The sequence below is a fragment of the Phascolarctos cinereus genome, unplaced genomic scaffold (genome assembly GCF_003287225.1).
Source record: "Phascolarctos cinereus isolate Bilbo 61053 unplaced genomic scaffold, phaCin_HiC Scaffold_3;HRSCAF=262, whole genome shotgun sequence".
Lineage (NCBI taxonomy): Eukaryota > Metazoa > Chordata > Mammalia > Diprotodontia > Phascolarctidae > Phascolarctos > Phascolarctos cinereus.
In genome coordinates this window covers 34,000,710-34,014,961 of record NW_027555736.1, presented here as the reverse complement: position 1 = coordinate 34,014,961, position 14,252 = coordinate 34,000,710, and the positions used below count along the sequence as shown (strand labels likewise).

Below are 14,252 nucleotides of genomic sequence, written 5' to 3'. Positions count from 1 at the left end.
TGGTGGTGGTGGTGGGTGTTAGAAGACTAGACATTTTCTAAGGACCATTTCTGCTCACAGTTCCAGTGAGTAGGAGGGCCAGTGTAGATGGGAGAAATCAGATCAGGCGGCCTAGAAGAGGTGGATCTTAAACTGGGCCCTGAGCCATCAGAGGTGGCATTTGACTAGGTAGGAAGGGGGAGGTGAGAGGGAAAAGGGAAGGGAAACCCTATGGGGGAGGGGAGGGTGGGGCACCATGAGCTGTTCTTACTCGGGAGAGGGCCCTACTTCCTTGGAATGGCCTAGTCATCTGTGACTGTGGCTCACTCGCCTTCATTGTCTCTTCCTGAAGTCTTGGCCATGGGACATCTTCTGGTGCTGCTCCCTTGAGATAGGAACCCCCCAACCCTGCCAGCTAGGAGGCGGGTGGGCAGGACATTCTCTCTGAGGACTGCTCACCTCTCCGCATTCACTCTGGAAATGGCCAACGTAGGTGTGCTTTTCATCTCTTTCTCCAAGGGTCAGTTGGGGCAGAGGACAGGCACCCTCTCGGGGCTAACTGGGGGGCTGTCGGTGGGATATTTGGGAGGGAGAGAAGTCGAGAAGATTTGGAGTCCTACTCCCTGGTGGACTTGCTCCCAAGCCCAGGATCTTAGACCTTAGAGCTGGAAGTGAGCTTGAAGGTCATCTGGGTCAAACTCGTTTGGCAAAGTCAGAAACAGGCCCAGGTTCAAGCTTGTGTCTTCAGACTTGCCGGCCAGGGTACTTCTATTGCCATGAAGTTGTGTGGCTTAGTAGCAAGAGCCCTGGGCTGGGGAGTCAGGAAACTTGGGTCCACAGTCTCTGTCATCTTGGACCAGTCCCAGTCACGAGTCTCCTCCTTTGTAAAGGAAGAGGAGGGGGTCAGTCTGTTCCAGCTGACGTGGCTGGGACACTGGAGGCTTCTGAAATTTCTCTCCACCCTAGACTGGACCCTGCCTGCTTTCTCTCCTGGTAGGGGTGGCAGGGATTTGAGGGGTTCCAATGTGGGTGTTTTGTTTTTCTCCCCCTTGGGCTGTGAGGCTAGCTCAGTGCTGGAGCTGTTACTTTCCACCTGGCAGGAAGCTGGCGTGGCCTTTCAGGCTTGTTTAAGGGGGCTAGCGGTAACACAAGAAATACTGAAGAGATGAGGAGCTGGCAAAGACTCAAGCTGAAGTGTGGGCAGCTCAGGGCATGCAGCCACACTGAGCCAGATCAGCAGATGGGGGCCGGCAGGAGAGGGGAAGAGGTGGTTTTGACTTTCTTCTGCCTGGTCCTTGGCTCAGAGCCTCAGTAAGAGAGGGCGCATCCTCCTGTTGGTTCTAATTCTTACTTACAACATCACTAATGTGAAAATATGTTTAATAAAAATGTATATGTATAGCCTAGATCAGACTGTGCGCCATCTTGGGGACGGAGGGGGGGAAGGAGGGGGAGAAAAATTTTAAACTCAAAAGCTTGTGGAAGTGAATGTTGATAAATCAAAATAAATTAATTAAGAGAGAGAGGCTGAGGCAGGTGCTGCTAACCTCCCTCTGCCTCAGTGTCTCTGTTTGTACTTTGAAACATAAAAGGGTCTGTGACCTCACTGGAGGGGGGAGGGGGCTGTCGCTCCTCAGGTGCTGATCAGAGTCACCTGCTCGCTGTGGGATGTTCCACAAGTCACTCAATTTCTCAGAGTCTCAGTTTCCTTCCCTGTATAAACTGGGGATTGGATTCAGTGACCTCTAAGATCCTTTCTAACTGTGATCCTGTTATCTTGTGAAATCCATCTCCTGTGGTTCTGGCCTGTGTCTGACATGAGTCTTCCAGGCACGCAATGCTCTGGGAGCTGTAAGTGCATTGATAGGAAAGCATAGGATACGGAGCTAGCCTCACTCTGAGTGTGTGTGTGTGTGTGTGTGTGTGTGTGTGTGTGTGTGCATGTGTGTCTATATGTATGTGTGAGTGTGTGTGCATGTGTGTGTATGTGTGTCTATATGTATGTATGAGTGTGTGTGTATGTGTGTCTATATGTATGTGTGAGTGTGTGTGCATGTGTGTGTATGTATATGTGTGTGTGTGTGTGTGTGTGTGTGTGTGTGTGTGTGTGTGTGTGTCTTCGGTCCAGAAGGGTACAACCAGGGAGGCTGATGGCCTTGAGTTCACTGCAGAGGAGTGTCAGTGCAAGGAGCTGGGGATGGGGAGCTCAGGGGGGCATCATGGCTGTCTATTACACTTGCTCTGGTCCCACAAGGGAGAACAGAAGGGATGGGTGGAAGTTATAAGGAGCAGATGTAGCCTTGATAGAAGGATCACTTTTCTTTCTTTCCCAACAATTAGAACTTTTCAGAAGTGCCATGGCAGCCACCTGGAGAGGAAGTGTCTGCTCCTCACTGGAGGAGCTGAAGGACCACTTGCTGGGGGGGGGGGTAGTGAGGCATCTTTTGGGAGCACAGGGGGTCTAGGTGGGGGCTCTGCCGCGGGGGCACAGGGGGGTCTAGGTGGGAGCTCAGCCTCAGGGGCACAGGGGGGTATAGGTGGGGGCTCAGCCATGGGGGAACAGGGGGGTCTAGGTGGGGGCTCAGCTGGGGGGCACAGGGGTCCAGCTGGCTGCCCGGCAGGCGCTCTGTGATTTCTCCTTCCTAGCCTCCTTCCTCACAGATGGGGATAATGCTATTTCTTGGAACGGAGGCTAGATTCAGAACCAGAGGACCTGGGCTTGAATGCTGGCGCTGCCTCTAGTCTTTGTTTGATTTTAAGACAACCACTTAACCTTATTAGGCTCCGATTTCCCCGTGTGCTAAATAACAGCGGTATTGACCACTACAATAATCATGCTGCTGATGGTAACTAACATCTCCATAGCACTCACTGTAAGGTTTACAAAGAGCTTTACAAATATCTCACTTTGCCCTCACCAACTCTGAGTGATAGATCCTGTTATTATCCCCACTTTATAGATGAGGAAACTGAGGCAAACAGGGGTAAAATTGCTTGCCCAGGGTCATACATCTAGTGAATCTCTGAGGCTGGATTTGAATTCAGGTCTTCTTGAGTCTAGGCGCAGCACTCTATCCATTCCTACCTTTCAGACTTCTTGGACTTACACCCTTCCTTCCTCCTTACCACCCCCCAAACAAGACAATCCATCTCCCTACTGTGTGCCTACTATATGCCAGGCACTACATTCCCTTCCTTAGCAGTGAACATGTAATGAATCCTTGCTGACTGACTGACCTAACTTCTAAGGTCTTTTTCAGTTCTGAATCTGTGATCAAACACTCCTGTTCTTGTTGGCCTGTGGGGGGATGTGCTAAGACAAGGCAGTAGGGACTTCACTTTGTCCCCACATGGTCTCTCCCATGTCCCACCCGCCTCCCAGGTTTGGGGAGCTTTGCCTGAGGGAGGTAAGCCTGGCTGAGGGAATGTTACTTTTCTGCTCTGGGCCCAGGGAAAAACCAGCCTGCGTCTTCAAAACGTATGCAGCGTCTGTCTTTGCCAGACTACTCACTCTCTGGCACAGTCCAGAAGGTTTTCTCTCCTGACCCTGCCCAGGCTGACCTCCCCAGTTCCTGATGTAAGCCGAGTGTCTAGACGGGTTCAAGCCCTCCATGTGAGCGTGGTGCTTCCTTAACGACCAGGGAAGGGGCGGAACCGGTCAGCTGTGCCCTCAGACCGGCAACATTTGGGGGGGCAAATAGTATCCATTCAGAGCCTAGAGCAAGGGGCTATTCTCCTGCTCTCCTCCAGTCCTGTCAGATGCCACAGACCTCTAGCAATGCCTCCTGTGACTACCACTTAGACAGCCCTTCCTACATGGGCACACCCACCCACACACTTCTATGCTGCGGCCAGTGGCTGCATCCTTCCAGCCCTCCTTCCCTAGCCCCACAGAGAGGCATTTCTGAGCTAGGAGCTGGATTTTTTCTTTTTCAGTGCAAGGAGTTCACGGCCCACACAGGCTATGAGACCCTTCTGCAGCGGCTGCTGGATGGGAGGAAGATGTGTAAGGATGTGGAGGACCTGCTGAAGCAGAGGTGAGAAGGACTGCAGGGGTGGGGAGGACACGGGTCACTACCCAAGCACCAGAGGATGTGGCTGGAGCTTCTGGCCTGGCCTGACCTCTTCCACTCTTAACTGCTGACAGAAACAGTGGGAGATAGCCACGGAGAGGGAGCCTCTCCTAGTCCGGGCTGGTGTACTGGAGCTGTCAATGGATTTGAGGACTGGGGGAAGGGGGGGCCTCGGGACTCAAAGGCAGCCTTCCTGCCTGCCTGCCTGCCCGGCTGCCCGGCTGCGACCAGCAAGGTGTCACGGCACCCGAGGCATGGCCTCACGCAGGCTGGATGTGGGAGAAGCTGACAGCCCAGCCTGAGCTCATTTGCATCTCCACCACTTTATCTTTGGAAATGTAAATTAAGAGGACAGGGGAGGGGCAGGTCCTGAGGACCTGGGGAGTTTGGGAGGGTGAGGATGACAGTCTGGGCTGTGAGTCCAGTGTTTGTGTGTGTGTGTGTGACTGAGGGGGGAAGCCCTGGGGTCAGACTTCAGCTCTATGTTTATTGGAGTCCTTGTATATGAGAGTCTGTGACCTCAGGCAAATCATTCCATTTCCCTGGGTCTGAGCTTCCTCCTATGAAAACTGGTGCCAATAATACTCACAGTACATACCTTGCAGGAGCACTTTGGAATAATAATAATAACAATAACCTTCATATAGTGCTTTAAGGTTTGCAAAGTGCTTTTCATACATTGTCTCATTTGATTTGCTCCTTTCAAGAACTCTGTGAGGGAGGTGCTGTTATCCTCCTATTACAGATGTAGAAACTGAGGCTGAAAGCAATTAAGGGTCACACAGCTAATGTCTGAGGCAGGATCTGAATTCAGGTCTCCCTGCCACCAAGCCTGGACTAGCCATGATGCCACCTTACCTTCAAACACTGGAGAAATAGGAGTTGTGATTCCTTATGAGAATGAGGCTCCTCAGAGGAGCGTGTGGCCCACGACAAGTCACTTTGTCTCACGAGGCCTGTTTCCTCCTCTGTAAAATAAGGGCTTTGGACCATGTAACTCCCGAGAGCCTTACAGCTCTAAAGCCATGGTCCTTGGGTGAGAGTTTGGGTGGGGGACTCAGGAGTCTGTGCATAGGCATGTGTGTAGGTGTGTATGTGCATGTGTGCATGTGTGTGTGAGAGAGACAGAGACTGAAAAAGGAGAGAGACAGAGACAGAGAGAGAGAGACAGAGAGACAGAGAGAGACAGAGACAGAGAGAGAGACAGAGACAGAGAGAGAAAGAGAGACAGAGAGAAAGAGGGAGACAGAGATAGGAGAGACTGAGAGAGACAGAGAGAGAGATAGGGGAGAGAGACTGAGAGAGACAGAGAGAGACAGACAGAGAAAAAGAGGGAGAGAGAGAAAGAGGGAGAGAGAGACAGAGAGAGAGACAGAGAAAGAGGGAGAGAGAGACTGAGAGAGACAGAGAGACAGAGACAGAGAAAGAGAGACAGAGAGAAAGGAGAGAGAGAGAATGAAACAGAGAGACAGAGAGAGACAGAGAGAAAGAGGGAGAGAGAGAGAGAGAGAGAAGAGAGAGAGAGAGACAGAGAGAGAGGGAGAGAGGGAGAGAGAGACTGAGAGACAGAGACAGAGAGAGAGACTGAGAAAGACAGAGAGACAGAGACAGAGAAAGAGAGAGAGACAGAGAGAAAGGAGAGAGAGAGAGAGAGAGAGAGAGAGAGAGAGAGAGAGAGAGAGAGAGAATGAACTGAGAGAGAGAGAGAGAGAAAGAGGGAGAGAGAGAGAGAGAGACTGAGAGAGACAGAAAGACAGACAGAGAGAGACAGAGAGAGACATAGAGAAAGAAAGACAGACAGAGAGAGAGAGAGAGAGACAGAGAGAGAGAGAGAGCCCGCGGGTCTCCCTGTCTGTGTGTGTTGAGCCCAGGTGGATTATTCACAGCTATTTTTAGAGTGTGTGGAGCTTCCCTGCTGAAGGTAGCTGCAAGCGGAAGAGATGCTCAGGACTGTGTCAGTCACTTTCCCTTCTTGTTTTCTGAGCTGCAGAGATAGCTCAGTCCTAGCTGGCTGGGTTCTCTCTCCCTCTCCACTGCCTACCCCACCCCCCAATCCCCATCTATCTCTCTGTCTGTTTCTAGATCCAAGATGGTGTAGGGGTGTTCTGTGACTCCATGGATCTTCCCCATCACCCAGAGGTCTCTGGCTCCCATTTCAGCCCCCAGTGCAAGGACCATCTCTCTATGGGAGACAAGGGGCCCCCTCACCCCCCACCAGGCCCGCAGACTCTCACACTGGAGCCCCTTTTCCTCCCCCCCAATCCTGCCCTACAAGTTTATCTCCTCTTGGCAGGCTGACTGTGATTCTCATCAGCAAAGATAATGATGGGGTTTCCTCATTGCCTAAATGACCTCCCCACCGACCTGAGACTCTGGGGGTCCCGAGCTCTGCACCCGACTTTGGCCCCTGGCTCAGGCTGCTCCATACCTCCATGCTGCTCCTTTCAGTTCCTTAACAGAATCTGACTTGGGGAAGTGGAGGCCAGCACCTGAGGAAGGGGCTGGGCTGTGTCAGGAGCCATTGAGGAAGTGATGGCCTTCTGGAGAGCAGGGACTGTCCTTTGCCTCTTTTTCTGTCCTCAGCGCTTAGCACAGTGCCTGGCACACAGTGAGGCCTTAGTGTTTATTGACTGACTAATAGATGCTGTACCATACCCATGGGCCTGGGGCTGGGGGTTGTAGGGAAGAGACCCCTAGGAGTCTTACATAGTTCAGGGGAGATCAGGAGGAAAAGCCCTGTGGAATGAAAAGAACTCTGGATTAGGAGCCAGTAAGCCAGTTCTAGGCCACTTCTAAGAAATTTGGCTTAGATCAGGGCTTGTTAACCTGGTCCATGGACCCCCACGGGATCTGCGGGTACATTTCAGGGGGTCAGTGAAATTGGTTAGGAAAAAAAAATACATGTTTATTTTCATTAACCTTTAACAGAAACTCAGCATTTCCTTCAAATAGGAATTAAAACACACACACACACACACACACACACACACACACACACACACACACTACTCTGAGGAAGCATCCACATAGGCTTCGTTGGACCAGCCCAGGGCTTGTGACACCCAGAAAGTTAAGAGCCCCTGGCCCAAATGTCTGAGGTCCCTCCCATTTCCCATCTGCTTGGGTTCTAAGATGGGGGTGCGTGCTTTGCAAAGGAGATCTCATTGTCCAGCCCAGTCCCATAAAACCAAAACATCCTGGTGTTGGAAGGAACTATAAAGACTTTAAATCTAACTTGCCCTTTGGACAGGGGAAGCACCCCCAAGAGAGAAGTGACTCGGCTAAGGTCATACATTCTGTTAGAGGCAGAAATAGCACACAGGTCTCCGAACTGCAATGCATTCAGATGACAAAGCAGAGACTCCAGAGAGAGAGGGTGAGCCCACCAAGCCATGGAATCTGGTGTTTTCTTTCTCAGGTGAGTTCACCTGTGTGAAGTGCTTTGCAAACCTTATGTCGCTGTTTGCCCTTCGTTCTAGAAGAGGACTGTGACATCGGGGAGGTGACGCCATGTGAACTGGATTTAAGTGAGGGAGGGCTGTGCAAAGTCACCAGCCTCACTCTCTCTTCTGGAGCCACCTGAGTCTAGGGGTCAGATAGAAATCAGGACAATTGGAGACGGCCCCCTGCAAACCTGAAAGCACTATATAAATGCTAATTATTGTTATTATGATTATTACGATAACTATTACTATTATTATTGCTCCTTTCTCAGTACCTTTCCCACTGGCTGTTCCCAATACCTAGAAAGCTCTCCCTGCTCACTTCTGTCTCCTGACGTCCCTGGTCTCGTTCAAGACTCGGCTGCATCCCACCTGCCTTTTCCTGTCCCTCCCTCTGAAGTTACCTCCCAATTACACTGGTATATACATGGTGTTTGTATATAGTTTCTATGTGTCTCCCATATATCTTTTATGTACATGGTTTTTTTGCATGTCTTCCCTCCCATTAAAATGGGGCATCCTTGCAGGCAGTGACCCTGTTGCTGATTTTCTTTTGTCTTCCAGTGCTCAGTATAGTACCTGCCTGGTCCATGGTAAGCACTAATTAAAGACTTGTTGACTGACTGACTGGCTGTCTTCCTCATCTTTCTAGTATAGCAAATAACTTCATTCATTCTGAGGTGTCCAAGGCTGGCTGTGATCCTCTCTCTTAAGGATTCTGTTGGGAGGTAATTCTTCTGTCCCCAAGAGATAGAAGTGCTGATGGTGGAATTTTAGGCATCAAATTAGGGAGAAGGCCTTCTCAGTATCTGAGGCCCCACCTGTATACATGCCTATGAGTAAGGCCAAGCCAGAGGCCCTGGAAGAAAGATGGGGAACAGGAATTCTCTGGGTCCTCATTCTGTCTTCTTCACATGCCCTGGAGGTGAAGTACTGGTGACTTTATAGGGGCCCATTCAGGAATTCTGTGTATTTTCCCAGGGCCCAAGCGGAAGAAAGATACGGGAAAGAGCTGGTCCAGATTGCCCGGAAAGCAGGCGGACAGAGTGAGATCAAGTAAGATGTGCTCCTCCTACTTCTGTCTGTGTGTCTGTGTATGTGTGTGTGTGTGTGTGTGTGTGTGTGTGTGTGTGATGTTGTGCCTTTAAAATATGTTTTTAACAAAAGCTTCCTTTGAAACAAGTTCAGTAAAGAATTCAGGACATGGAATCATAAAACATGGATCTGAGCCTGGCTCTGCTACTCACTAGCAGTGTGACTTTGGACAAGTCAGTTCACCACTTTGAGCCACAGTTTTCTCATCTGTAGAATGGAAATAACAAGTCTTGAACTTCTTAATACCTTGCAAACCCATCAGGTGCTGAATATTAGGGATAAATATGAGGGTTATTGAAGGCACGGAGGCATGGCTTCTTCTGTAACTGAATATTGCAGGGGGAGGCAGGGAGTGGGACATTGGGTGGGTGGAGGACATGGGGAATTCTAGAGTCTTTTGTGACGATGGAGACTTGATCCATTTTGGGCATGGGGCTTTATAGATTGAGAGCTGAAGGGAGGAGAAAATCAAATAAGAAGACTGACTTTTTCTAGACCTGATTTTGGGACTCTTAGACCTTGAAGTTCCAACCCCTGACCCAACTGTACCAAACACATTTCTGAAACAGAGAATTAGGGCCTTGAGGGAAATGGGAAAGGAATATTTGGTTATAGGCACGGTGAACTTGCTGGTGTACCCCAAAGGTAACAGCCCTGAGCCAGCAAGGGGGACAGAAGCTTGGAGGTATTTTTGGAGCCATGGGGAGAGGGTGCATGGGGCCATCCCCTGTGTCTTCAGGACCCTTTTGAGGCTAATGACAGTCACTCCAGAAAAAAAAAATGAAACTCAGAATCTTGTAGAAAATGAGTGTTGAAAACTGTCTTTGCATGTAGTTGGAAAAATAAAATGCTATTTACCAATATACATACACACATATAATGTGGAAATATGTTTACATGATTGTACATGTATAACCTATATCAGATTGCTTGCTGTCTTGGAGAGGGAGGAAGGAGGAGGGAAGGAGAAAAAATTTGAAACTCAGAGTCTTATGGAAAATGAATGTTGAAAACTGTCTTTGCATGTGGTTGGGGAAAAAAAAAAATCCTATTTGCCCACGACAGGCAGTCCACATAAGGCTGCGTGGGCCACTGCCTTAGGGAACAGGTGCGCCGACTTGGCCATGGCGAATTTGAACCCAAGGCCATGGCTTCTGTCACTGATGCCTCCAGCCTGCTCCTCAATGAAATGAAAAATAAACTGCTCGAGGACTGTGTCGTATTCCCATGTGCAGTTCAGGGCTGTAGAAGAAATACAATTTGTACTCGACTTACATTCGGACTAGATGAAACCTAAAGGCCTTTCTGGCTCTGACGCGTATGTAGCACTTCAAGGTTTTCAAAGAGCTTTACAAACATCTCATTTGACTCTTATACGACAACCCTGGGAGGCAGGTGCTATTATTACCCTCATTTTACAGATGGGGAAACTGAGGCAAACAGGAGTTAAGCGATTTGCTCAGGGTCACACAGCTAGTCAGCATCTGAGGCTGAATTTAAACTTCCATCTCCCTGACTCCAGACCCAGTGTGTCACCTCATTGTCTCTATAATGGGAAAGATATTGGATTTGGAGGCAGAAGACCCGGGGTTCAAGTTCTAGCTTTGCCTTTACTATCTGTGTGACCTTAGGCAAGTCACTTAACTTGGCTCCAGTTTCCCCATCTATAAAATAAAGTGGGGGAGGGGCAAGACCAGGAGCTGTTCCTATCCTTTCAGCCTGTGGACTGCCCCCACACTCTGTTAAGGCACCAGTAGCCCCAAGTATTTTTTATTTAGTGACAGGAGCCTTGCTCAGCTCCTTTTCTTGCTAAGGAGGGGCTGTGCTTAGAGCAGGGGAGGGGGCGATAACCTCGCATCCATAAGGACAGGGCCAGATCGCTGCTGCCATTGGCAGGGCTGTGAGGAGCCAGGCAGCCTGCACAGCCCTAAGTAATCAGGAATTGTGACGGCCTAATGAGGAAGGGTAGAAGGGAAGTCCCAGCTCACTGCAGCCCCGGCCACAGCCGCAACAAAACATCCGCAGACCCCCAAGGGTCACCCACCCTCGCTTCCTGTTCTGCCCGACTCCTTAATTGCATCCTGCTGCCCAGGCCCATTTATCACTCCCTTGCTCAGATTTTCAGCTGGATTTTTAATAGAGAGCCTGACCTCCCTCGTGGACGATTTCCCGGGCACTCATGCCGCTAGCAAGGGCCCATAAATCTATCGGGCGCCTGGGCCTCCCCTCTCTGTGACACGTCCCAGATTAAAGAGCCTTTAGGAAACCCATGAATTTGCTGGGAGTTGGACATTAACAGCATTCTTTGCGGAGTGTTACTGAGGGCAAAGGGGGCGGGGGGAGAGGCTCAGAATCAGCTGGAGGGGAAATTGTGGAGTCCGCAAGCTTGGGCAGCACATTAATCTTAGGGGCTGTGTGACCTTTTCTGTTCTTTGGCCTTTCCTATTAAACCTCATCACCCTCTGCTACCACCTGGGCTCCTGGCTAGGGCGCTGGGTTTGAATTCTGTCTCCAAAACTTTGGCAATCACTTAACTTCTGCGTGCCTCTGTTTCTCCTTCTATAAAATGAAAGGAGGGGAGCCCACAATCTCTAAGTCCTTTCCATTGTTGGCATGAGGGTCCACTCCCCTATTGTGCTTCAGGAGAGGCAGCTTGCTATATGAGGGAAAAGAACTGAAGTGGAAATTATCAGACCCGGCTTCCAGTCTTGGCTTTGCCGCTAACTCACTTTAAGATTTTAGGCAAGATTCTCTGGGTCCCAATTTCTTCTTCTTCTATCATGGGATAATAATTCTTATACTAAGTGTCTCAAAAGGCTACTGGGCCTCATCGCAATGATGCATGTCAAAGGACTATGTAAACCCAAGCTAATGGTCTGAATAAACCGATGAATCCGTGATCTCTTCCATGGGAACTTCTCTCCAGTAATGCTGATTACAACCCCTCCAAGCCTGCCCATCCTGGGTGACTCATCTCTGTGTTCCTCTGTAAGCTGGCTACGTGCCATCCATTCATCATGATGGGGGCTCTCCTTGATTTCTCAATACCACAAGGATGCTACTGAAGCCAACAGGCTGTACATTTGCCATCCCCCACTCTCCCCAACCATGGGTCCAGCCCATGTTCTTCTCCAATCACACACATTGGTGATGCCATCTGGTAGTTCAGTTCTTTGTTTTGGTACCTTCTTTGTCATGGGCGGTGGCCTGCTCACATCTATCTACCCTCCTCCTCTCCAGTGACTTCCGTGGGATACCCATTTTTAGTTCTTCATGGATTGTAGTGTCTCACGGCTCACAGTCATCCAACCATGGCAGGAGAATGTTTCTTTTTAGATGGCCTTGGTTTCAGAGAGGTCCAACTAATGCGCTATCCCTGCCCCCCTTACCCCCTGGAGATAATGTGGTTCCAGCGTAATACAACAAATCTTCCTTGAGTATCTACCACATTCTAGGCAACCAGGATACAAAAAGACACAAAAAACCCCATCAACTTTGAGGAGCATCGTTCCCCTGGGGAAATATAATGTGTACATGGAAGAAACAAAGGCAAGGCCATTTGAGAAGGGAAAGATCACTACCAACTGGGGAGGTCAAGGAAAACTTCATGGAGAAGGGGAGCCTTGAAGGAAGATGGAGATACTGAAAGTCAGAGATGAGGAAAGGGTACATTCCAGACATGCAAATATGCATGGACACGGCAGTGCGAGAGAGAGGAAATGCTAGATCTGGGGAACAGAAGCCTGTTGTCCAAGGGGACAACTGTAAAATGAAGCTGGAAAAGTTGAGAGGACAGATTTTGGAAAGGATTTAACATACAGCTACACTGAGGAGTTTGGATTTTGTCCCAGAGTCAATAGGGAGCCACTAAAAAATTCTGAGTTAGGGAGCGCTGTAGCCAAAGATGGCCCTTCAGAAGATTATTCTTGTATCTGTGAGGAAGGGTGAGCTCGGAACCAGGATGAGGAGGTGTCGCTGACTCACCCAGGCCATTGGTCAAGCCCTTTGATTGCTCTGGGGTTTGATTTCCTCTTCCCTACAATGAAGGATTTGGGTGGGTTGGTCACCAAGATCCCTCCCACCTCTAATGTCCAATGGTCAGTGTTCCAGGGCCCTCTCCATCGGACATTTTACATTCTGGGGCCCCTCCCAGCTGTGACATTCTAGACCTCTTCTAGCTCTGACATTCAATGCTCTCAGGTCCCTTCTGGCTCTGACATTGTCCAACTCTATGACTCGTTGCTCTCCTGGGATGCAGACAGAGGTTAGGTCACCTATTGCTTGAGGTGCTGAAGCTACAGTTATTTGTAGATAGAGCCCAAATCCTTGGCTGGAAAAGGGCGATCTCTGTTTCTGTGGCAGGATTACCTCCTGGGAACAGAAATAAGAGTCATTTTGTCTACTGCATACCAGAAACGAGTGAAACTAACAGCTTTTAGTCGTGGACACACAGTGTGTCCCCAGGAAAGGGCTCTGTCTGCTGGCTGCTACAATTCAACTCAACTCATTTTGATGAAGGAGAAAGGATAGTAGATTTCTAGAAGTGACTGTGATAGAAAAATGAAAGGCATCAATTTTAATTTTAATTTTCATTAGGGGCAGCACGACTCCCACTCACTTAAACCAAGAGCACCTACTACGTGTAGGGTAGTGCAGGCAATTCAGAGAAAGGTGAGATGCAAAGATCCCTGCTCTCTGGGAGCTCCCAGCCTAATAATGGTAACTGGCCTGTGGAGGGTGATTTCCTCACAGCAAACAAACAGCAAACATTATGATTAAGCACCTACTGTGTACTGGGTTCTCTGGACACAATGACAAAAATGAAGTAGCCCCTTCTCTCAGAGAGGTAGCTGAAGAGAATGTTGGACCTGTGATCAAGAAGACTTGAGTTCAAATTCAGCCTCTGACACTTACCAGCTGTATGACCCTGGGCATGTCACTTTACCTCTGTTTGCCTCAGTTTCCCCCACTGTACATGGGGATAATGAAAGCACCTACCTCCCAGGGTTGCTGTGAGGATCAAATGAGATAATAATTGTAAAGCACTTAGCACAGTGCCTGGCACACAGTAGGTGCTATATAAATGTTAGCTGTAAAATAAAACTGTCCCTGCTCTCAAAACAGTTGCTAGGCGACTTAGTGGTTAGAATGCCAGGCCTGGAATCAGGAAGACCTGAGTTCAAATCTGGCTTCAGACACTCACTAGCTGGATGACTTTGGGAAAGTCTCTTAACTGCTGTCTGCCTCAGTTTCTCGCCTGTAAAAGAGAGGCAATGATAGCACCTACCTCCAGGGGGTGTTGGGAGAATCAAATCTGTAAAGGGCTTAGCACGATGCTTGGCACACAGTAGGCCTTTAATAAATGCGCATCCTCTTCCCTACCCTTCCTCAAAGAGCTTACCTTGTCTTGTGGGAGGCAATGTGCAGGTAATAAAAACGGGATATGTAGCATCACTTTGAGAGGGGGGCAGCAGCTGGGGAGATCAGGAAAGGCTTCCCGTGATGCATGGCAGCTAGTGTAGATGGAGCAGAGGGGACGGAGACTCTGAGCCCAAGGCAGCAGATTACAGAATTTTCTGTCCATTATCTTTTCTCCTATCGGTTATCTCCCCACCTCCAGAGACCCTCTCAACATCAGGGGAACAGCTCCTTCTTCTGCGTT

General features: G+C 49.4%; 1 protein-coding gene across 2 annotated transcripts in view; it reads left to right on the top strand.

The window, feature by feature from the left end:
- PSTPIP1 (proline-serine-threonine phosphatase interacting protein 1) overlaps window positions 1–14,252 on the top strand; it is a 101,043-nt gene that overhangs the window by 42,520 nt on the left and 44,271 nt on the right. Inside the window, exons 1-3 of one of the 2 annotated variants that reach the window (XM_020975986.2) lie at window positions 279–468; window positions 3,916–4,016; window positions 8,477–8,551. In XM_020975986.2, the coding sequence (XP_020831645.1) occupies window positions 460–468; window positions 3,916–4,016; window positions 8,477–8,551 (185 nt within the window). In that variant the 5' untranslated portion in view covers window positions 279–459. Of the gene's footprint in view, window positions 1–278; window positions 469–3,915; window positions 4,017–8,476; window positions 8,552–14,252 lie in introns of those variants that run through there. The other variant, XM_020975985.2, reaches the window with a different exon arrangement.